Below are 25,338 nucleotides of genomic sequence, written 5' to 3' on the forward strand. Positions count from 1 at the left end.
AAAAGAAGTGAATTAAAATGGTTTATGAAAAAAAAAACATTTAACACAAAGGAAAGATCATGGAGTAGAGAAACAAGGCATAGGAGAAAACAGCAATCCTGCAGATGCAAATCCAGTTACCATTAATTACACGACATGTTAACTGATTAAACACATAAAAGGCAGATTTTGGCAGAATGATGCAGCTGTATCTTGTTCATAAGAAACACTTTAGTTTTAAAGAAAAATTGAAAGGAAGTGGATGGGGAAAAATACGGACAATAAGCAAGTGAGAACCACAATGATGTTAGTTACACAAACATCCTGTACCTGAAGATGGTGTCACCTTGGCCACGTGTCTTAGTTTCTTAACCCCATTAGCACTCGGTTCTCTAAGGTGGAGGGGTTGGTGTCAGCAGTCTTCTGTCTCTAAGACGTGAATACTTCAGCTTTATTCTTATCAAGTGCATTGAAATTTCCAAGTTGTAACTGATTACTGAGATTAATCTAGAGTTTGTCATCTATTTAAAGGGTCGTAGCTTGCAATGATTTTGCTATCAATCAAAAACTTAAGTCCTGGGAAAATCTTGGCCATGGGAATGAAGCTGGAAAAATTAGTGCTTTCTGCATGTGCATAGATCGTTGAGTACAAAGTGTACTGGTTAAGAGGGCCCGGTTATGGAGAGTGGACAGTAGGCCAGGGATTAACTGTATTTTTGTAATACTTGTTTCAGAAGTTGCTGTGCACTGCCTGTGGCCTGTTTATAATTAAATGTTTATGTGTGTCTGTCTGTGAGCACTGGAGTCTGCCTGGGATTGGATCCCGTCTCTTCCACTTGCCAGGTTTAGAACAGCATTGGATAAATTAGTTAATCTTCTTTAGCTTTGCTATAGAATAGATTATACCATATAATCTGTGTAAAGGTAACACTGTAGAGGTAAATCTGTAAATATAAGCTCTTCACTTCCTAGGAAATGTTTTTACTTGGCAAGTTTTATTCTCTGGTCTATGTGATCTCCAGTTCTCTTCAGTCCACCTCAGCTGCAGAAACTAGGTGGGAGTAGTTTGCAGCTGGGGAATAACGTTCACAATTTATTCACATTTTAGAGTTAATAGTCATGTCACCTCCGTGCCCTTCCCCCCCAAACTGTGGAAGGATTCTTGGGCTAGAGGTGGCATTGGTCCTGCAGAGTGGGGAAAGGGTGGCAGCAGAGAAAGGGGTCAGATGGCCGCGGGTGGTAAGACATTGTAGACAAATGGAGACGTTGGCTTTCTTTTTATAGATGCTTAGCCTTTGTAACCTCTTCCTGGTCTTTGTGAATTCCCTTCCCTAATGAGGGAGAGTTACCACTCACCGTATGGAGACTAAAATTATGAGATGTTCACTTGTCCAGCCTCCCTGTAGCTTTAAGGTCAAGGTAGCTGGCGGAGTGGGGTTGGGCGGGGAGGAGTGTGATCCTGTGAATTGGCTGAGTTTGCTATCTTTCTGGGTTTCACAGAGAGATGCTGCTCAGGAGCATGGCATTCGAAGTGGAGTAAGAGTTTTGGGAAGATTTGGGTCAGACAGCATCCTAAACCCCTGATTCGCCCAGCCTCACCTACAGTGGAGGAAACTCCTTAGGTGGTTGCTGCTTCGGTGCACGGCCCTTCAGGGAGCTTAGTTACCTTGCAGAAAGCAGCCCACATGCTTTATCCCTGCCATCCTTGTCTTCAGGACATAGATCGCGGCATGTTCTGGGGACAGAGTGCCTCCTGAAAGAATGCCTTTTTTGATCCTGTGTGATCTGTGGAGATTAGATCCTGGAGGAACATGACTTTAAATTGGGTCCAATTGCTGATATAAGTACCCTCATACCAGAGAGTTGGTCAGGACGTGTGAGCTGGAACAGCTGGGCCTGCTGCTGGTCACTGGCTGAAGTTTCGACTCTGCAGTGCCTCCTCGAAGCTGGAGGTGAGTTGCTAAAAATGCCTTGAAACCACATGAAGAAAGGAAATCTAAGACTCAGGAGGGGGCGCTGGAGAGGACTCATTACTTACTGCGGTCTGCGCGCCCACCGCTCGGAAGAGCCTGATGGACTGAGGTTACCGAGTCGCTGGGAAGTACCTGGGGCAGGAGCAGCGCTTAGGGAAGCTCTGACGGGACCTCTGGGCCCTGGCTGGCGCGCCCCGTGGCCGTCCTGGGATCAAGGCCGGCCTGTGTGGTCTGTGTTACTGGAAGTTACGTGGCTGATGAGAGCCACTGGCTCCCAAGGGTCAGGAGCCCTTGTCCACTTCCAGGTCTGATTCCGTTCACTTCGCGGAGCCCTCTGAGGGGGGACCCCGCCCTCGCACCGCGCGCCTGTGTTCTCCCTGCCCCTGTTGGCCCTCTGCGGGGTAACCTGGGCTGTTCACCCGAGCAGCTATTTCCCACCGAGGACAGGAATTCCTCGACTCCGAGATCACTGACCTGGTGTCAGTCTGATTTCTGCAGACCAGGACGGCAGGTGAGAACTGGAGTTAACCCAATGCACCCAGTGGCCCCCAAACCCGCTGCGGTTACTCCTCACATTCCTGAACGTGGACGGAGTGTGAACATGAGCAACTAGCGCGGTCAACACACTGCTTCCTGACGAGTGAGGACTGGTTTCTCGTGCTTCCCGAATTTTAGATTTCATGTTGCAATTACAGTTGTTATGCAAACAAGGTGCAATGTAGAATTAGATGGAATTTTATTTATTTTATTTTTTAAGAGATTTTATTCACCTTTAGAGAGGGGAAAGGAGGAAGAAAGAAATAATCAGTGTGAGAGAAATGATCAATTGCCTTTCTGCGCCCCCTGCTGGGGACCTGGCCCACAACCCAGGCATGTCCCCTGATGGGGGATTGAACTAGAGACCTTTTCGACCTTTTCCTTTGCCGACAGGCACACCAGCGAAGGCGAATTAGGTGGAATTTTAAAAGTAGTTCCTCAATAGGTTGATATAGTACTTTAACAGTTCCAAACTACTTCCTACCAAACTTTCTTCAGAAAATCTGCCTGTACATATGAAGTTAGTTCAGATGAACATATTTTAAGTAATTTACATATTTTCTATCAAAGTAGGTTTCTGGCATAAAACTAAACATCATTAAGATATGTCATGCCAATAAGCATTTAGCAAAATTCAAGACAGATACTCAGTATTAAGTCAGATGGTCCAAGTACTGATTTGCCTTTGGGTTTATAGTAATTTCAACTATACAAACCAAAAAAGTAACTAACTTGCTTTTGTGCTCATTTGTGAGCTTAATTTTAATTGGCAAGACTTATAGTTTATTATGGTCATAATAGAAATGAACTTACACTTCACATACTCTTTAAATTTTATAAAAAGATTCCATTAAGTGAAGGAAAAAAATTCCTCCTAGGACTATATTGTAGTAACAGATTTTCTTTCATTTCTTCTACATTAATAATCTATGTGATTGATGGCAGTGACCTTCCCTGGACTTCTGCACATGCCCCTCGGTGCTTTTTTCATAGGTAGTGCATGTGAAACCTTCAGTTAGGACTCCCCCTCCAGCCCCCAAGCTTAGTTTTTCTGAAGTTACTTCCTCTAACAAATACTTTAGGGTAAATATAGATTAAATCCTTGAGACAGAAATTTAAGCTTTATAGTAAATCCTTTCATTGAAACATACTCAAATGAAGCAAGAACAGTATTTATTGATGAAACCACGATTTTTGTTTCAACTAATTTTCATAGTTATGTTAGCCTGGGCTACTTATACAAAAAATAACACATACACACCCCCACCCCCCAAAATAAAAAAAAAACCTCACTAAAAAAAAAATCCCTAAGTTTATAAGGTGGCAACTTTTACATCTGAGGTAGCAACCAAGCGAGTGAGTATTGTATGTGTATTAGCTGAGGCACTTGAGATCGCCCAACTTGTTGAATATATGAAAACTCTCCTTGAGAAGTTCAGTGCTAAACATTAGAAAAATGTCTTACCTCAGGCAAGTATTAAATTTCTGAAAAGCTAGAAATTAAAAGGTCAGTGCAGGGAGAAGTATGGTTTCTTAAAATCAGGAATGATTTTTAACTTTGTGAGTGTGAAATGTATTAGTAACCTGAAACGACATTGTTCTTCCTATTCAGCATCAATTTAAGCTGAGATGCCATCACGAATGGTAAAGAATGGCTTCCATTACATATGTAAAATCCCAAACACATTGCATGTGGAAATTTTCTTAGTCGTTAAACAGGGTGATCTCAGTCATAACCTTGGCTTCATAGGAAATGTTTTCATTAACAATTTTAAGTTTTCTCTAAAGTAAGAACAAGTTGGAAAGCATAGCTCCCAAACCAGTTAAGTAAAAACTGCTAATTTTCTGAATGAAAACAGCACGTTTTTATTTTATTTTCACACCACTGACTTGGAAGAATAAAAAAGAACCACAGGTGGTAGAGAGAACTCGTAGGCCAGCTATACAGACATGTGGGAATAAGGCCTTCTCTGCGTTCACCGTCTTCTACAGCTGCTTGCCTCCGCTTTGTCATTCACTGCCGTCTCCACCCTGTCAGCTGCGGTGTCTTCTGCTGCTGGCGGGACGTGGCCCTCCGACTGTCCTCCAGTGTAGGTGGGGGTGCTGTACTTTAAAAGGATGGACTTAAACTGCAGCAAAGGTGCATCTGTACGAACACCCATGGGGTCAAAATGAGTTCGGCTTACTCGAAAGCCTGCTTGAGAAAGATAGCACAGAAACTTTTTTAACCTGCAGCAAGGAAAGAAAAAAGAATGAGGTGGTATTTTTTATTTAAATCACAATCATTAAAATATAAAATTCACACGTTGCCATTCACTGGCTAGCTTACTTGGGCATGTTCATCCCTTTAATGCTGTGTCTGTGGATGTTGTAATAAAAGGGAGGATGTTCAGTACTGACGTCGGTCTTTTGCTTCTTGGCTAAACTGGTGACTGTTTCACTACCTTTCCTTTTTCCTGAAATACACACGTACGCACACACACAAAGTTAGCATTCTCTTAAAAATTACTAACCAAGTACTTTTATAACTACATATCATCTCAAGTCTCAATTCTCTGACACACCATTTCAACCTATCCAATCTTAATTCCTAAAGAAATCGTAAGAATAAGATACTCGTATTTTCACTATCCCTTACTGATGTAATTTCAGTGTGTAACTCTTTGCTGAGTCAGAATTTAACTTTCTACCTCCTTCAGTCTCGAGTCTCAACTCGAGTTTCACCTCCTGTAGAAAGCTATAAATTCTGGGCCAGTGTCCTCACAGGCGTCACCGCTGTCAATGCCGTGTGCTACTCGGTTCGATTAAGTTCTGTCACCTCTTTTACTGCGGGATGTACGTAGGCCTTTTGTGTGTGTAAATCTCTTCTTCCCAGATTACATTCTAAATTCCTGGGGATAACGTCCTTCCGTTTGTGTGGCTGTACTCTCTACTGAATGCTGACGTTTGACAAATAGGTGGTCTTTAATGGTCACAAAACCTGGCCACGGTTCCACGACATGAAGAAGAAAATTACCGTGAAGTCTATGCTCATTACAGCCTGCCATACTGCCTTTTTCTTACCTCTGACGGAGAAATTAAGTGGCATAAATGGTTTTAAAGTGACTTCGAATGTTAGCACATTAGCTGAAGATGCCAAATGAACATGACTATTAGAGCATACAGCAGTCATTAAACCACATGCTGTTGGCAGGAGCTGAAGTTTTCTTGTCTTTGAAGAGCAACACTAAAATGTTGACCAACTAATACAAGATTACAGCTTGTAATTATAATCCTCTGCTCTTTCAACCTTAACACTACTTTCTTCCTTTTAAGCTGTCTTTTAAAAGCAAAACGAAACCACAGACATTAAGGCACTGATATTATAAATCTTAACAGCCTTTTAATATGAATTTGCAATGCCTAAATACAACCACATTTTAAAGTATGCACACAGCCCAAAGTATAAGAAAGGCCATATAATAAATTCTTATGGCTACAGAATAGGTCTTCTGGTTAATCAATGGAATTCCTATAATATGTTGATGAGAAAGTTTAAAAGAATAAGACTAAAATTTAACCCAGAATTTGATCTTACAGTTCTTTCAAAGGGATTTTCATGTAGGAGAAATGAGAACAGAGTACATGTAAACAGAAATTGTGAACTGCAGATTCCAGGTAAACAAACATGACTTACTATAATTATGTGGTCAGTAGAATGATAAAAATGCACTTTTAAGTAGGCTACCAAAGAAATTTCTTCTTACTGTCTTGCTGTCTGCCTTTCTGCACTGATACATGCACACACACACACACACATCCATACATACCTTGTGCCATGTAATTATCTGTTGTGGTATCTTCTGTGGTTTTAATAAATACACCACATTCTTCTAAAATAAAAACAAAATATTTTATAGAATGGTATTAACAATTCAAAGTTTAAATAAAAGCTTACTAAATTACACTCATATGGCTTTTATGAATATATGATAGATTCTGTGGCAAAACAGGGCAAGAACTGCATTTTTAACTCTACAACCGCCGCTGCTTCTAATGACTCATGAGAAATGTCTAGTAGGCTCCCCGTTAGGTCAATGGCCAGAAAAAAAACTATGAGAGAAAAACAAAAAAGCCCTTAGTTTTAATGAGTGTTAGTATAAATCCTAGTTTCTGTGTCTCAGTGGATATTATGAAAAATTTGACCACTCAGAATTCCCCAAGATTTCTCTTTCAAGAAAGCAGATATAGGGTAATAAAACTGACTAACTTTTAGTACTTTTAATCTACTAAAATTTAAAAAAATATATATTTTATCTTAATAAAGTCATTATTTCAGGCCCTGGATATAAGCCTGAAGAAAATGATTCAACTAAAAATAAAAGTTAACAACCAAATTATGATCAGACTCATTAGAGAGGGTTTAAAGCACAATACTCATACTGCCTTTGATTAAAACATCAAGTAAGGTAAAGTATTTTGGTAACCCGTTTGTAAGCCAGTACACTGATACTCAAATTAGTTACCTTGCTTGTTGGGGTTGGAAGGTGAGTGAACTGAAACCTGACTCTGAGGGCTGCACTCTGACTCAAAGATTAGCGTCTTGACCAGGGGCTGAATGTCATCCAGACCGTGGTGAAGAGACCCCACCAGCATTCTTTTTAGAAATCCAGTATTGAAGAGGGAGCTTGACCTAAACAAAACAAACAAAAAAACCCAAGAAAATATAGAGAATTGGATTTGAGAGACATGTTCATTGTCATAAAAATAAGCTTCCATAATTTAACCACAGCTAAGATATAGAGTGCATTAATGGTAAAGTACTGAAATTAAAAAGAATTTATGATTTAATTTAAAATTGTTTACTATTTCCCCAATCCTTTTTATCCTGTCAGTTCTCCCAACTCGTGAGACTAGTCAAGGAAATTCCGTTCACAGTTAAATCAACAGGAGTTCACTGAACCCTGATCAGATGTGGAGCCCTGGCTACACCGAGGTGTGGAGGATACGCCCATGTATAACTACAATGTTCACCCTGGACATGCAGACGGGGACGTAATGCATAGGTTTTCACAGTGCATGTTCCTGTCAGTGAGAGTAAATCTTACCAATTCCATGTGTTTATGGTAAAACAGATGAGAATGGCCCAGGGGTGACTGGCACGCCTCCCACTGAGTTTGAGAATCATAGCTGCAATGTACAGAATATGAAATTCCAGGTCAGATAAGCCTGGATTCCCATCCTGGCTTCTGCCACTGACTAGCTGTGTAATCTTGAGAAATTACTGCTTTTGAGTCTCATATCCATCATAAAATGGAAAACAAAACCTCTCACGAACTTGTGGGAATTCAATGGGATGGCAGGCCTAACATCTCCAGAACAAAGAATATCCTTAATGAATGGTAGCAATTATTATCAGGGGTAGCAACTGCATGTGGGAAGATATATGGCTTTAAGTGTCAAACGAGTGATCCATGTAATACTAAAAAAGGGAGTTTAGAAATAATTTGGGTTGAAGCACCAGGGAGAGACTTCTACGAGGACGCATACTTTGCACTGGAGGTCGGGAGCGGGGAAGAGAATTGGGGTGAGAGGAGAGAGATGACTATGGCTTTGAGCAAGGAAATCCTAAGGCCTGACTCCCAGGACTCAGAACCCAGTCCTGGGAGTGAGAAAACCTGAGTGCTGAGAAAACCCTGCCTGAGCTGCTAAGTTTTGGAGGTCAGTTTTAGCCAGCACTTAATAATGCTGTGTCCTAATTTTCGCATTGGTAAAATGAGGGGGTTGGGCTAGAAGATCTTCCTTCTGGATCCAGTGGTCTGGTAAGAATAATTCATTTCTCCAGTTCTTTTTAATTTTTTAATATTTAATTTGTTTTAGAGAGAGAGAGTAAAGGGCAGGGGGGCAAGAGAGAGAAACACTGATTTGTTGTTCCCCTTATTTATGCACTCATGGGTTGGTTCCTGTATGTGCCCTGACTGGGGATGGAACATGCAACCTTTGCATATTGGGGCGATGCTCCAACCAGCTGAACTACCTGGCCGGAGCTCATTTCTCTAGTTCTGAGGTCAGTGAGTAGGATTAACAGGTAGCAACTGATACAGGTAACAGGAGCAGTATCAGCAGAAGATAAGGCTGGCCAGATCGTTCTCAATCTAAGGGTATTAACATGGGATAAGGATGGGGTGGTGAGCACAATGTAATACATAGATGATGTATTATAGAACTGTACCCCTAAAACCCATGTAATTTTGTTAACCAATGTCACTCCAATAAATTCAATTAAAATAAAAAATAAATAAAATTAACTAGAATAAAATGGGCATCTGCACAGTTTTACCATTTTGGTTAATTTTTAGGTTTAGTAGATGGCTACACCTTGATCTTGTAAATTAATGAGGTAGAAATCTGCAATGATTCTTGTCACAATGTTGTCACGAATCTCTAGTTATTAATGATGCAAAACACATACATTAAAAATTTGCAGTCCAGGCCCAATGAACAACTTTTCCCTAAAACAAAAGACTCCTTCATATGCCTTTCTTAAAATGAATTCCTTGAAGACCTTGCAGATTAGCTGACTCTTCTATAAAGTTACTGTGGTCACTTTATAAGCACACCCTAGAGTTCTACAGTTATCAACTCAAAAAAGGTTCATTGCTAGTACCCAGAAATGAACCAGCAACTCTGCAGACCCCCCAGGCTTCTCGAATTCCGCTGCCTCGTAGCACTGCCCACAGATGGGGGAAAAGCGTTACAGAAAAATCTGAAAACAGCGAACACCTAAGGTTCACAGAGGGAGAAGAGTCATAATTATTTGCCTTGACTTAAAAAAAGTTCAATCAAAATTTGCTTGTCTTAATTATTTTTAATTTATTTTTTATTTTTTAGAGAGAGTGATGGAGGGAAGGAAGGTGGGGGGCAAAGAGAGAGAGAGAGAGATGGATTTGTTTTCTCATTATTTATGCCTTCACTGACTGACTCTCATCTGTGCCCCGACCTGGGATCATACCATAACACTGGCCTAGTGGAAAGACACTGACACTCTAACCAGCTGAGCTGCCATCTGCCCAGGGCCAGAATTTGCTCATCTTTTACCACACTTCATCAAAAGTCAGCAACCAAATCAATACATAAATCAATTGTGAATATATTGTTCTGCTTCGGCACACATACCATAGAGGTCCAAGTTCTATCGCTGTCTTTCCAGGCATGCTTCCATGACAGTTACAGGGCAGCTGTCTGTACGGGTTTTCTGTGAAAAGAGAAAGAAAAATGAAAGCAGACATGACAGTGTACAGAGTAGTAACTGTTGTGTTAATGATAATTTGCAGCTTCTGTATACTGAGAATCTACTATGTGCCAGGTATTATGCTAAGTATTTTTGTAAAAATCTCAATTATACAGATCAGAGGATTAAAGCTGAAGAGAGATTATAGAATTCCATGTCAAACAGCTTATTAGAGGCCTTTTACTAACACTTAGTTACTACACAAAATTATTTAAGTAGGAGACAGTCTTATAAAGTTCACACATATCTGTATTTTAAAATCAACTGATTTGGGGTATAATTTACAAACAATAAGATGTATACATTTTATGTGAAAAGGTTGATGAATTTTGACAAATCTTTATGCACATGTAACTGCCACACCATCAAAATATACTGCTAATATATTAACTCTTCTGCAGTTGGGAAGAAAACAGATTACTGTTTCCTAGACCTGATTCATAATCAGTCCCAACAACATAGGCTAGAAGACTCTCTCAAGTTTAAAGAGCAGTAAGGCCTGACAGAATTATAAGGAAATTGGGGATGCACTTGGTTTCCAAAATGGGGCAATATTCTAGCATGAACTTTTTCAGTTCACTTAAGGTTCAGAATAGTCATTTTAAATCAGACTCGGTCTCCCAATTAATTACCCCCCAGGCTACTCCTGGGTGGATCAGTTTGTGCAGTGTATAATGTGCACTTTTTTGCCCAGATTTCTGAGGGAAAAATAAGGATGTGCATTACATGTGGATATAATGATTACAAACCATGGGTATAATAATCCTATGTACAATGTTCACAAAAACGTAGCTGCACATTGTATGCAGCAAAATACGGTATTCTCTTAGAATGGCCAGATCTGGTCGGTCAGTCCCAGGGATATCCAGGGCTGTGGTGGTAGGGACATAGGTCTACAGCTGCTTGCTATCCATCGGCATTATTCAATACAATTAAATGGCATAATATACAGCCTTATTTTAGATTTACTTAAAAGGTCTCTGTCACTGTGTTTTCTAGGTCTACTTTTCAGTATTATTTAACTGTTGTAAGCCTTAAGGATAATCATTGATTAGCTTTATTGAAAACTATGTCCTCAAACATTTTATGAGTATATTCAAGAAGACTTCCCTGGAACCATTAAATAGATAAGTTACAAATATCACAGTCAGAATTACCCAAATGAGGGTGATTTACATCGACAGTCTGTCAGTTATACCCACTTACCACAGGCAGGCAGCACACACATGGGTTTGTGTTAGGTTGTTTCTTGATGCACTTTGCAAAACGCTCCCACCCTGCTAACCTGTCTGCCCGCAAGCCCCTTGCCTAGGGTTTCTCCGTGCTAGGTCAGCACCAGCAAATTCCCTCTCTGAGGGGTCAGAGGGACCATTCCAAGTTAACAGCAAAACATGAAAGGATAAAGAAAGAAAACTAGTATGTCCATGTCACTGGTATATAGACTATAAAGGCAATTTCAGATGAGGAACTGAAAGATATTTTGAGACTTCTATTTAAATGCGATGACTTGAACACACGCTTTATCTCTGCTATCTTTTAAAGCATGATTAAAACGAGAGCAATGGAATACAAATCAAACTCCAATGATAAATTAGATGGGAGAGGAGGTAAACAAAAAAACCCATGAGAAATGCCAATAAAGTTTTAGAAGTGGGATTCAGACACACCAGGGTAACTGAGTTTTCGGGCCGGGGAGGGCTGAAGCCCGCGCCCGCAAACGGCAGCCAGCCTGCCGACACAAGAGCAGGCGCCCCGGCGCCGGGGGACCCTGGGAAGGCTGCGCACTGAACACACTGACTGTCTCCGAGGGGGGTTAGAGGCTGCTACTGCGAAAAGGAGGCCCGGGTAAAAAATTACAAGGAGTTCCTCTCTAAAACCCACAGGCAGGCTTCTGTGTGTTCCCCATCCCGAGAGATGTTAGTTTGGGTGAAGCTGAACCACTGAGGACATCAAACCAGGGGCACTGGTCACAGGTGAGGACATGCCAGAGAAGAGAGGGATTAAGTAAAGGAGTGGATGGTGGTCAGACCTCCCAGTCTCCTTCACCACTGGGTTCCGGGAAGCTGAGAGAAGATTGGAAGATTCTTCTCTAGAAAACCTTAGCAATCCAACAGAAAAGACCTACATATATTTATTGGCAAGGGGGGAAGGGGCACCTCTAATGAAAAGGCAGACTGGAGCCTTCTCATTACAGTAAAATCCCTGCCTGTCCCAAGTGTTTCCAAACAACTTTTGGTGAGGACGACCAGAGACATCTGAGACCTACCCTGAGAGAGAGAGGAGAAAATACAATAAAAGGTACTCGTGTGGGTAACTATGAAAGACGTGTGTGCACTTTTTCTTAATTTACTTGAGAATTCGTAAGATTGTGCACTTAAAAATAATACTGTATTGTTGGATTAGGTGTATATAAATGTAATTAATGTAAGACAAAATTAGCATAGGAGGGAAGGAGAGAACTGTATTAGAGCAAAGTTGCTAAATTTTGCCAGTCTTACCTCATTATTAACCTGAGATCAAGGAAAGTTAAAGGCATATATTGTAATCTCTAGAGAAACCATTAAGAAAAAAATGTAACTGAAAAACACACAGCTAAAAAATAAACACAGGTTCTGGCTGGTGTGGTTCAGTGGATTGAAAGCTGGCCTTTGAACCAAAGGGTCACCAGTTCAATTCCTGGTCAGGGCACATGCCTGGGTTGTGGGCCAGGTCTTCAGTAGAGGGTACATGAGAGGCAATCACACAGTGATGTTTCTCTCCCTATCTTTCTCCCTTCCTTCACCCTTCTGTAAAAAGAAATAAGTAAAATATTTTTTAAAAATCAGCACAGAAAATAGCACTAAAAATATCTGTTCAATATTAAAGAATGCAACAAAAGAGGAACAGAGAAAAAGACATGAAACAAATTATGAGTCAACTATTTTAATAATTACATTAAATATTATACTCTAAAAACTCATCAAAAGGCAGAAAGAAATGATTAGGCTAAATAGTCAATAAAAAGGCAAGTTCCAATAAGACACTTACATTGAAAATAAAAAGATGAGAAAAATATATTATGTAAATTATAACTACAAGAGTGGTGTTTATATTAATACTAGATAATACAGGCTTTCAGATAAGAAATGCCACAGAGATAAAGATGGACATTTCATAATGATAAAAGGACCAATACATGGTCCTGGCTGGTGTGGCTCAGTGGTTGAGCGCTGGCCTGCAAATCAAAGGGTCATCAGTTCGATTCCCAGTCTAGGGCACATGCCTGGGTTGCAGGCCAGGTTCCCAGTAGGGGGCATGCGAGAGGCAACCACACATTGATGTGTCTCTCCCTCTGTTTCTCTCTCCCTTTTCCTTTCTAAAAACCAAATACTTTTTTTTTCTAAAAAGGACCAATACATGAAGAAAATATAACAACGGAAATCTCTCTGAGCATTTTTAGAGATAAAATGAAAGGTAAAAGAGGACAGGCCAAGGGGACCCAGCACAGGCATAAACAGTACAAAGGGAAGACAAATCTCAGAGCTAAGTATATGTTAAAGCCTTTTCTTGAAATAAAGGACTTGAAACTACATGATGAAAGGGTACACCATGACCCAGAAACAGTGATCGTAAAAGGATAGACATAGAGTAAAGGTACTGGATTTCAAAAATAAATATTCCTTTGGGCAGCCAGACAAAATGATCATGTCACATGGAAGAAGGAAAATTACATTAACATTCAGTGATACAAGACTAGAAGAACTTCAACAAGGCACTCAAGAAACTCTGTAAACCCTTTCAGTACAAAGGCCGTAGATGGTGAGCTCTGAACATGCATGAGAGCAAGGAGCATTTTCCCCATGAACCCTTTTGACTAAAACTACATTTAACCAACTAAGAGATGAGTAGAGAAATTATGGCAAAAAGGCTGATGATGAATCTGAATATATTTAATATACAGATTACATTGGCAAAACAATATAAATGGTATTCTAATACATAAATGGTATAATCAACAAAGACTAGGAAATAAAAATGGAAAGCCAGTGACCTTTGTTATGATACCAAGAGGCCAAAGTATATTCTTTAACTGATAAATCCAAATTACAGAAATATATATATTACTACAAGAAAAGTAAACATTAAGAAAGGTAAAAAATAAACAGTGGTAGAATAGACAAACCAGTATCTAATGTAGTCAAGGAAAAAAAGCAGAAAGGACAAATATTAAAAATTTTAAAAATGAGACTATAACCACAGAAACCAAGGGGACTAAAAGGAACATTAGACACTGCCTGGCTCACCTCTATGTGAGTAAACTAGAAGAGCTGGGTGAACACTGCTAAACCTTTAGTGAACATGATGCTAGTTCACTGTTTCCAAGCATTGAAAAAAAAGGAGGGGAAGTTCCAAATTCTTTTTGAAGGGAGTTTAAACTGATTCCAAGACCCAAACTAAAACAGGAAAACTATACAAGTATTGAAAGAAAAATCCTTAAAAACCTTAGCAAACAGAATCTATATGAGAACACTTCCTGACTAAGTAGTTTATTCTAGAAAGTCACAACGGTTCAATATTGGGAAATTTTATTATAATTAATCAAATTAATAACTCGAAGGGGAAATACCATATAATCTCCACAAATGTTGAAAAAATATTGCAAAATTCAACACCTTAATAAAACAGAATAGGAAATGAAGGACACCACGGTAAGTGATTAGCATCTCAGACTCCCGCTGGAACCGGAGAGCACTAACGGAAATGAGAGGAGGAGCATGGCACAGTGCTCTCTGCCCTCCGCCAGGTAACGCCGCAGTGAGGGTGCCAATGGAAAGCGCATAGGTTCTTAGCAGGCTTCAAAACCAAAACAGTATCCTCCTTTAATTATTATGGTCTATTATATATAAAATATGTATATTTTATATATATACAAATAAAATATATAAATATATAATACATTATAAATATAATAGATAATATATAATATATTACAAATATAATATATATTAATATATATATAATTATTGTTATATCATAATATTATATAGTTATAATTATATATTATAATAATATAATATAATATAATATAATATATTATATAATAATATATAATTATATTATAAATATATATAATTATATATTATATAGTATTTAAAATATATAATATAGAGTATTTATATATTATAATATAATATTTTTATATATAGTATTTATATATTATAATACATTATATTATATTATATATACTATATTATATAATATATAATTAGTATATATTACATAGTATTTAAAATATATAATATAGAGTATTTATATATTATATATTGTATTATATATTATATACTTTATATATAAATATATTATATTTATAATATATTATATTGTATATTGTACAATATATAAATATATTAAATATTCTTGTATAATATTTTAATATATATTAAATATATTAAAATTTTATATATATAAAATATATATTTTATATAATATATTTATAAATATAAAATATAAATATAAAATATTTATATAAATATAAAATATATATATTAAATAAATATTAAATATATATTAAAATTTAATATATTAAATAAATATTAAATATATATTATATTTTAATATTTTAATTATATTAAAATAGGTTGTATAATATATAAATATATAATGTATAGTATTTATATATTATATATTTATATATTTTATTTATATTATATAAATTATTATATTATAATTCTATATATTAATAAATATATTTTACATATTTATATGTAAATATATTTATATTTTATTTAGATTATATAAATTATTATAAATTGTAATGATATAATATATAATATATAATATATATTTATATTTTATATAATATGCAATATATTATAAATATAATATATTTATATATAAAATATATAATATATAAAAACAATATATAATATATAAATACTATATATTATATATTTATATATAAATATACATTACATATAAATGCCATATATTATATATAATATATAAATAATATATATTATATTATAATAATATTATAATATTATATATACATATATACGTACACACACACACATATAAAGGCCTACTATCAGTCTGGGAGGCCCAGGAACACTCTGAAAATAGACTTTAAAAAAACATTTATTGACTGATTTTAGAGAGGAAGGGGGAGAATCATTAATTTGTTGTTCCACTTATTTATGCATTCATTGGTTCTTTTCCTTTTTTTTTTTTTAAGATTTTATTTACTTACTTTTAGAGAGAGGGGAAAGGAGGAGAAAGAGAGGGAGAGAAACATCATGGACGTGCGATCGGTTGCCTCTAGCACACCCCCAACTGGGAACCTGGCTCGCAACCCAGGCATGTACCCTGATTGGGAACTGAACTGGTGCCTTCTCGGTTAGCAGGCTGGTGCTCAATACACCTTGTCATACCAACCAGGGCCATTGGTTGATTCTGGTATGTGCTCTGGTGGGGAATTGAACCCAAAACCTTGGCATATTGGCATGATGCTCTAACTAACTGAGCTACCCAACCAGGGCCTGAAAATAGAGCTTTGAGGAGGGACTGCATTAACAGATATTAACACTAAAACTCTGTATGCAAAAGAGTGTGGTAGAGATGCGTCAATATTCACCCAACCACTGGAACAGAATAGAAAATCCAGAAACAGACTCACATACATGTGAGACTTTAGTATAAGAAAGACATAGTATTCTCACATCACTGGTAAAAAGGTAGACCGTTCAATAAAATGAAACCTACCTTGAACAGAAAGCTTATTCTAACAATAGACAAAATCCAGTATACATAAAAGTTCTCTTAACTTCAAACGACAACAAAGAAAAAACTATCAAAGATTAAAGAAATGGACTTGCAAACCCAATTGACAAAATGAGACTATTTGCAATTCATATCACAAGGGTTTAAGTCTAATATATAAAGAACTTTTTATGTGAGTTCTTAAAAATCCATATTAAAAATGTCAAGAACCTAAGAAAACAATGGGCAACTCTTTCTATATCCTAGAAAAGCAAAAATAAAAACAGCTTTATGAAGGCATAAGCCACAAAAATTTTCCTTGGTTCCCAGGCCTGGCATATAGCAGAAGCTCAGTAAATATTTATTAAATGAATTTTATAACTGACAGCTTTACATTCAGCCAGAAAGATTAAAGTTATTTTTATAAAATTAATGATTTGAAAGAGTCTAGACAAAGAGGTAATCTGACTTATGTTCCTAAAATTAGTGACAGTGAAACTAAGTTATTTCTAGATGTTTCAATAAAGGAGGGCAGGACTAGTGCGCGTAAATTGTATAGCATGAGTAAATAACTTTAATAAACTCACACGAATGTCTTGTCTGTTGATGAAAGGAAATCCAGTAAAGGAAATAAAGTTAGCACTGTCATCTTTAAAATCAAAGGACAATATGTATAATTAGGGATGTGATAAAGGCTTATGTATTGGAGGATCATACATAAATTAAACACAATATACAGTCAAAAGAAACTTGAATTACCTTCTACCATGTTACCATCCTTCTGAAAAATCCTCTCTTCACACCACTGACAATGGATAAGATACTGAATCTTCTTGGCTGTTTCATCTGCAGAAGTAGGCCCCCTCAAAACTCTCACCACCACCAAGACAAAATGCTCCAGAGCCACTGCAAACAGCACTTCTATGCCTTTGTTACATCGAGCTGCAGCTCTGCAAAAAAATTTTAAGTTATTTAGTGTGCCTTCCATTTTTTTGTTTGACGTTATATTGACCATACTCACCTGAATATTAAGCTATGAGTGGGTAAAGGGGAAAAGAGAGAAAATTCAGTTCTTAGTAGCAGTGCTTTTAAAAGATCATTGCTGTAACTTTTGTACAAACCGAAACACAGGACATAATGATGCTTGCTAGCGTCTTTAGTAACTAGACATTTTCCCTTAGGGCTTCTCTCAACTGGGTTCTAGTCTCCGGTTTTCAATGTCTCCTTGTCATGACTACCACCTTTCTTCCTTTTCTTCCGTATTTTCTAAAAAACCTTCTTCCAAGCAATGTTTACTGAGTATTACACACTAAACTTAGCTCACATGCATTAACTTGAATTTGTTAGTGTTATAAGCATTTTTAAGTAGGTCCTTGGCACATATAAACTGTACATCAGAGTTTTCAATTAATTAGGAATAACCCTTAAGGTCTATGAAGTCTAATAATCTATTTATGCTGAGGTAGGAAATCCAACCTAAATGCTGTGAGACTAGTGAGCTGGCTGATCATCCATTACTTTTGATGTCCATTTACATTATTATATTATTTCTCTAGCATAATACTCTGAATAAAAGGGGCTCAAAAAACCTCCTTTCCTCAATTGTTTAGAAATCCTGATAAAAGAACTTTGTTTTTATAGGTAAGATCATTTTGCAGAATCAAATTAATCAGCCATCACTATATCTTATTTTATACATATATATATATATATTTTTACTTATTAATTTGAGAGAGAGGGGGGAAGTGAGGGAGAGAGAAACATCGATTTGTTGTTCCACTTATTTACGCATTCATTGGTTGTTTCTTGTATGTGCCCTGACCGGGCATTGAACCTGCAACCTTGGTGTATCCTGATGATGCTCTAACCAACTGAGCTACCCAGCCAGGGCAAGCCATCATTTTATAAATTATTTGTTCACTAAAGAAGATTAGATGAAACGAACATAAAACAATGACTGCTTCTAATTATCTAAAGATAATCTTTGCCTTTCCTTTTCATTATGTTATCCTCTCATCTACCCTACATTGTTGAAGTAACTGATTTAAAATTAACTTTCCATTTTTAACTTTTCTTTCTTACTACATTATTTTAATAACATTTTTAATTGGAGAGTAAATATTTTAAGCACAAGCGTTCAAATCTAATTCTAAAAAATACAGTATAAGATTACCAAGCAAATCAAGATTACAGATACGGAATACAGACTTTCTATTTTGTACATATTTTAAAAATAAGACAAGCGTTCCTTGGATCTGTTTTTATCATACACCCAAACACAGGAGGCACACTGTTGGGAACTCGGTACCTTGCCAGTGCTGCCACAACAATTCGGGCTGCTAGTTCCTTGTAGTACTCAGTCCGGACAATGTTACAGCCATAGTGACGCCGGGCGACGTGCTGTGCCTTGGCATATAAAGAACTGATGTCTGTGGAAGTCACTGACACTATGCCGAGGTTTCTTATATTTCTGAATGCAGAATCAAGATAGTTCACTGAGGTTCCAAAAGGGTCTAGGTGTCTGAAATCAGAAAGAACACAGACATTTAAAATCATACTTGTAACAAAATTATACAACATCATTTCTAGGGACAAAATTCCATTAGCTCAAAAGTTCTTTACAAATCTATTTGAAATAGATAATTCTGTTTTAAAAGTAATAAAATGATCGTATGATGTGTTAGATATGCAAAAATAAATCAGACTTAGAGGAAAATTGTCAGGCCCAGGCACTTCATTTCAAATGCTGGAAAATGTTCTTATTGCATTCCTTAGAGCAATGCTAAAAATGAAAAACTGTATTAAGTGAAATAGATAAAAAGCAACAATAAACTGTCTAATTTTTAACTCTCCCCTGCTCCCCAAGAAAAACCCAGGTCAGTTTAGAAGAGACACGGCAACTTTCTTCCACTTACATGAAATCGAAAGATCTCAAATGCATCAACACATTGGCATCCATTCTGGTCACCTGAATATTACCAAGTTTTCCCTCTTCTTCTTCAAGAACTTCATCACTCTCTTCTTTCTCCTTACTGTCCACCACCACTTTTAATTTGTTTAAATGGCAGTTTTCCTGAATCAAGGTCACAGAGTTTTCATTCAAGTCGTTAATTGTAACCTTGACTGCATTTCCAAGATGTTTTGCCCATTGTAATCCCATTATCCCTTAGGAGAAATGGGAAGGAAAATAAGTTTCTAAATTGTAATAATTAAAAAATAAAAATAGTATAATAATATAGAATATGATTCCATAAATAACAAAGAAATTATTTCAATATTTTAATATTTCCATGAGTAATTCTTTTCTACTTTCTCATTACAAAGCCTCTGAAGAAAAGTTATCACAAAAAAATGTCTTATGGAATTTCATTACTATTTCTTACAAAACTTTTCTATGATTCCTGTTCAAATAAAATCTCTAGTAACAAGAACACGCAAGAAAGATTAAATCTCACTGGAAAGATAATTATATAGTAAAGATAGTAGATTAATCACATAAAGCTAGTGTGAAGGTTAAAAGACAAAAGTAGTAAAAATAACTACAATTATAATAATCAGTTAAGGGGTATACAAGATAAAAAGATGTAAAATGTGACATCAAAAACAAAAAATGGGTTGGAGGATAGTAATAATGTTGAGCTTTATAATGGGATTGAACTTAACCTGCTATTAACTTAAAATAGATTGTTACAGAAAAAGCTTTGATGGTAACCACAAAGCAAAAACTTAGAGTAAATACACAAAAGATAAAAAAAATATAGATGCCACTAAAGAAAGTCATCAAACCACAAAGGAAAAGAGCAAGAGATGATGAAAGTAAGAAAGAGGAACTATGAAAACTACAAAACAATTTAAAAATGGTGATAAGTACATGTATATCAATAATTACTTGAAATGTAAATGGACTAAATCCTCCAATCAAAAGACATAGAGTGGCTGAATGAATAAAAAAAGTAAAATGAGATCCATCTATATGCTGCTGTGTCCTAGGGAATAACTTTAGATACAAGGACAGACACAGACCGAAAGTGAAGGGATGAAAAAAGATAGTCCATGCAAATGGAAACCAAAAGAAAGATGGGAGTAGCTGTACTTGTATCAGACAAAATAGACTTTAAACAAAGACTGTAATAAGAGACAAAGAAGGCCACTACATCATCATAAAGAGGTTAATCCAACAAACAGATAGAATGTTTGTAAATATTTATGCACACAGCATATGAGCACTGAAATACATCGAGAGTAAATATTAACAGATCTAAAGGGAGAAACAGCAATACAATAATAGGAAACTATAATACTCCACTTATTCAATACATCAACGGATAGATCATCCAAACACAGAATCAGCAGGAAAACATGAGTCTTAAATGACACATGAGAGCAGATGGACTAGCAGACAGTTGTAGGACATTCATCCAAAAGCAACAGAATATACATTCTTCTCAAGTGCATACAGATCATCTTCCAACAGACATCATAGTTTAGGGCATGAAATGAGTCTTAATAAGTTTAATGGGATTGAAATCATATCAAGCAACTTTTCTGACCACAATGGTTAAGAAAATTACATGAAGAAAAGTGGAAAATCCACCAATATGTGTAGAATAAACAACATGCTACTGAAACATGCCACTGAAAAACCAATGAGTCAAAGAGAAAATCAAAAGAGAAATCGAAAACTACCTTGAGACAAATGAAAATGTCACATATCAAAACTTACAGGATGCAACAAAAGCAGCTCTAAGTCATAAATGCCTGTCTCAGGAAACAAACAAAAAAAGTCTCAACCTAACTTTACACTTTAAGTACGTAGAAAAGGAACAAATAAAGCCCAAACTTAGTAGAGAAAAAGAAATAACAAAAAAGTATAGCAAAACTAAATGAAAGAGAGACTTAAAAAAAAAGAGAGAACACAAATAAAATCAGAAATGAGAGAGAATAAGTTATAACTGATACCAAAGAGATACAAACGCTCATAATGGACTAGTATAAACAATTACATGTCAACAAATTGCACAACCAGAAAAAAATGGATAAATGTCTAGAAACACACTAACTACCGAGACTAAATCAGAATGAAACAGAAATCTGGACAGACAAGTAAGGAATTCAATCAGTAACCAAAAATTTCCCAATAAATGTCCAGAACCAGACACCTTCATTGGTGAATTCAATGAAACATTCCAATAAAAATTAATACCAATCCTCAAACTTTTCCAAAAAATAGAGGAAGAAGGAACCATTCCAAATTCATTTTATAAGGCCAGCATTACCCTGATACCAAAATCAGACACAGACACCACAAGAAAAGAAAATTACAGGCCAATATTCCTGATAGACATAGATGCAAAAATTCTCGACAAAATATTAGCCAACTGAATTTAAAAATATGTTAAAAGGATCACACACCATGATCAAGTGGGATTTATTCCAAGGATGCATTGATGGTTCAACATCCAAAAATCAGCCAACAAATAAAGGACAATCAGTTAACAAATAAAGAATAAATATCATATGATCATGTCAATAGATGCAGAAACAGCATTTCACAAAATTCAATATCCATTTATGATCAAACTAACAAAGCAAGTATAGAAGGGATGTACTTCAACATAATAAAAGCCACAGCTAACATCATACTTAATGGTGGGAAGTTGAAAACTTTTCCTCTGAGATCAGGAACAGGACAGGGATTGCCATTCAAATAATTATCTCTCACACACACACACACACACACACACACACACACACACACACACACACACACGACAGTAACATAGATGGAAAAGAGACTCAGTAGACATACTAAACAACTGAAATAGTCTTTGTCTGGATTCTGATTTGATAATAAGAAACTGAGATAGTTGGGCACATATAAACATTTAAGGATATTAAAGATTTATTCTTAATTTTTTAAGGTATAGTACTGGTATCAAAGTCCTCATCTTTTAGAGATCTAACTGAAATGTTTACAGATGAAATGGCATCCGTGATTTGTTTCACTATAATGGCTGAGAGGATGGGGACATGAGGTCTGAGATAAGCGCATGGGATAGTTACAAGACTGAGCAAGAGTTGGTAATTTGTGGAGTGAGGATACAAAGGGATTCATTCATTAATGCTTTCTACTTTTTTACATATTAGGAACTTTTCCACAGTAAAAAAAATTTTACCTTGGATCTTCAGTTTTTATATTAAAAATTTACACTAAAATATTAAAATATTCTATGATATCCACATACATTTTCTAAGAAAAAAATACAGTACAAATCTGATAAAGCTGGGTTCTAAGAAAGCTTCATTACTTACCAGTGGCTCCAAAGGCATCTAGACATTCCAGAGGTTTTCGTTCCTCGGCCAGAGCAGCCAAAGTACAGAATATCAGCTGCCTAGAAGAAAGTACAATAATCTGAAACAATCGTCCTCTACCATGGCTTTGTCATTATAGATTTTATTTTATTTAAGAATATGAGAAAAAAAAAGGACAGTGAGAACTGGTGTTCCTATTTGAAAACAGACCTAATAACATATTACTATTTGATAGCACACAAAGTAGAAATTTGTGAAATTAAACTATGAAGCTAATTGGGTCCTATTAACAAGTATTCACTGTGAATAATGATTTTAGAAACAAATTTTATAAATAAAATCTGCCCACAAAAGCACTGTTCATTAATTATATAAAGTTAGGTGTACTTTACTCTCTGAGGAAGAAATTGGTCTGAGAAGACACTAAAATAGATCATTTTCATTCTGTACCTAGTTTTAAATTTCAATACACGAGAACAGCGATTTTCAACCTTTTTCATCTCATGGCACACATAAACTAATTACTAAAATTCACATCACAAAAATATTTTTGCCAATCTGACAAAAAAATAGGTACGATTTTGATTCATTCGCACCAGATGGCTATTATTGTACAGGCCACTGTCATTTTTTATTTGACAATCTAAGGGAAAAGAGGTCAGTGCCCCAACTAACTAGTCAGGTGTTGCAGGTGTTGAAAATTCTTGTGGCACACTGGTGTGTTGGGGCACACAGGTGGAAACTTGCTACATTAGAACATAAGGATTAAGAGAGGGTACATTTGTAATGATTTAAAATATCTCATGACACTTTTCTTAATTTAGCTTACCGATTTAGTTTCATTTTGGGATTAAAATAGGAATCTGTTTTCTGAGGTATGGAATAGTTAGGACCAACTTGTACATCTGTGTCTGCCTCTTTCAAAATTTCATTAGGTGGTTTAGCAGCAGAAGCTAAGATGAAAAAAGATTTCTAGTTAAATACAAAATAATTTTCAATACCTAGAACAATATACATTTAGAAAATAACTTTCCTTTATAATCATGTGTTGATGTAATTAGTTGTGTAGGTGTTAAAAACTGATCTATCCAGCACTGTCTCTGGAAAAGAGTAGTACTCAGTTAAGTATTCAGTGAATTAAAGTTTATCAACTTAAAATCTTAACTGCCTAGCAGATCAGTACATGAATACATGATACATAGTTAAGAACAATCAACCTAAAAACAAACAAAAAAATGCAGCAAAAGAACAATGAACCTAAGATAGTGAAGAATCCTGAAACACCTTTATTACTCATTGAATCATCTTATGCTTACATAGGTTGGCTGCTAAATATGTTATTGTGGGATAATGACTAGAAAAGCACTATCTCTGTATGATTACATTTCATTAGCCGGCATGGATGACGAAGAATTACTGTATTTCCTGAACTTGCTGGATTTTAGAACACTTTCTCATAATTATGATTTAAATCACAAATTACATTCAAACAGATATGAAGGGGAAAGAGATTCTACATTTAATATACATTAGAGTCATTTAGTTCCAAACTCAAATGAAATATTAATGTATTTATGTACATATGTTTTACATATTTAAGAAATGGGACATATGTAATATGTGTGGGAAAAATATATAAGATTATATCAGAATGTTAAGTAAATGACAACCCTATTTCTCTTCTTACAATGCCAAAAAATAGTAACCTTTCCTAGCATTGTGTTATGTATTCTTCTATAGCCGCCAAAGTGGCATCACAAACCTCACAGGATCAGTCTTCCTCAAACCAGATTCTGTGAGAAAATTAACCTCTATAGAAAATTATTTCAGTGTCTTTTTTCTCAACTCTTAAAAGAAAGGTATGTAGCACCATTCTAGACAGACAGAAGAGAAATTAATTCATTGTATCCAGTAGATGCCTTAGAGCATGAGGGGCTTACTGCTTAATTCTTGAGAAGGGCTCCCTCAGTGATAGCTACCAATACCTTGATACCACTCAGGATGGTATCAATGGTCTTCACGTCATTTTCCCTCCTCTTTCCAGTGTGTTCCAACAATAAGTATAACAGCTATTTGCGTAGGAGCCATGGTTAGTAATACAACCCTACACTCTTTCATTAAGATCATTACACTTACTTGAACATCAATTGCTTTTTTCTACCCGTGTTAAATGTATCTGTTAATTGAGGACAGATAAATGTTGGTGGGAGCCTCACAGAAAGAAAAGAAAACCTGAAGTAATGAAGTAGTAATTAACTAAGTGATTTAGGTAAGTGACTCTCTTTATCTCCCTGATGTCTAAAAAGAATAATTGGACCACTGTTTAAGGATTTACTTACTAACATGTTAATGAGACTGCTCGACTTACCAGCAATATACCTGGATTTAGTCTCTCCTTTATTCACGTGGCGCCTAACGTGTCCTAGCATATCAGTCCTCCTGGTGATTGTTGCTGAACAAATGATACAATGATAATGGGCGCCCATTTTACTGGATATCTATCAAACAGAGTATTTAAATAAGTTACTA

General features: G+C 36.0%; 1 protein-coding gene across 1 annotated transcript in view; it reads right to left on the reverse strand.

Annotated features, from left to right (window-relative positions):
* Positions 1-4,330: 4,330 nt before the first annotated feature.
* The window catches only part of TRMT1L (tRNA methyltransferase 1 like), a 28,886-nt gene continuing 7,878 nt past the window's right edge, over positions 4,331-25,338 (reverse strand). Inside the window, exons 5-15 of the mRNA XM_045838714.1 lie at positions 25,178-25,307; positions 23,639-23,762; positions 22,810-22,889; positions 19,413-19,662; positions 18,806-19,018; positions 17,257-17,447; positions 9,645-9,723; positions 6,995-7,161; positions 6,299-6,361; positions 4,819-4,945; positions 4,331-4,718 (exon numbers count right to left, since the gene is read on the reverse strand). Of these exons, the coding sequence (XP_045694670.1) occupies positions 4,466-4,718; positions 4,819-4,945; positions 6,299-6,361; positions 6,995-7,161; positions 9,645-9,723; positions 17,257-17,447; positions 18,806-19,018; positions 19,413-19,662; positions 22,810-22,889; positions 23,639-23,762; positions 25,178-25,307 (1,677 nt within the window). The 3' untranslated portion in view covers positions 4,331-4,465. The remainder of the gene's footprint in view (positions 4,719-4,818; positions 4,946-6,298; positions 6,362-6,994; positions 7,162-9,644; positions 9,724-17,256; positions 17,448-18,805; positions 19,019-19,412; positions 19,663-22,809; positions 22,890-23,638; positions 23,763-25,177; positions 25,308-25,338) is intronic.

This window comes from Phyllostomus hastatus, unplaced genomic scaffold (genome assembly GCF_019186645.2).
Source record: "Phyllostomus hastatus isolate PE091 unplaced genomic scaffold, TTU_PhHast_1.1 phas_contig_283, whole genome shotgun sequence".
NCBI lineage: Eukaryota > Metazoa > Chordata > Mammalia > Chiroptera > Phyllostomidae > Phyllostomus > Phyllostomus hastatus.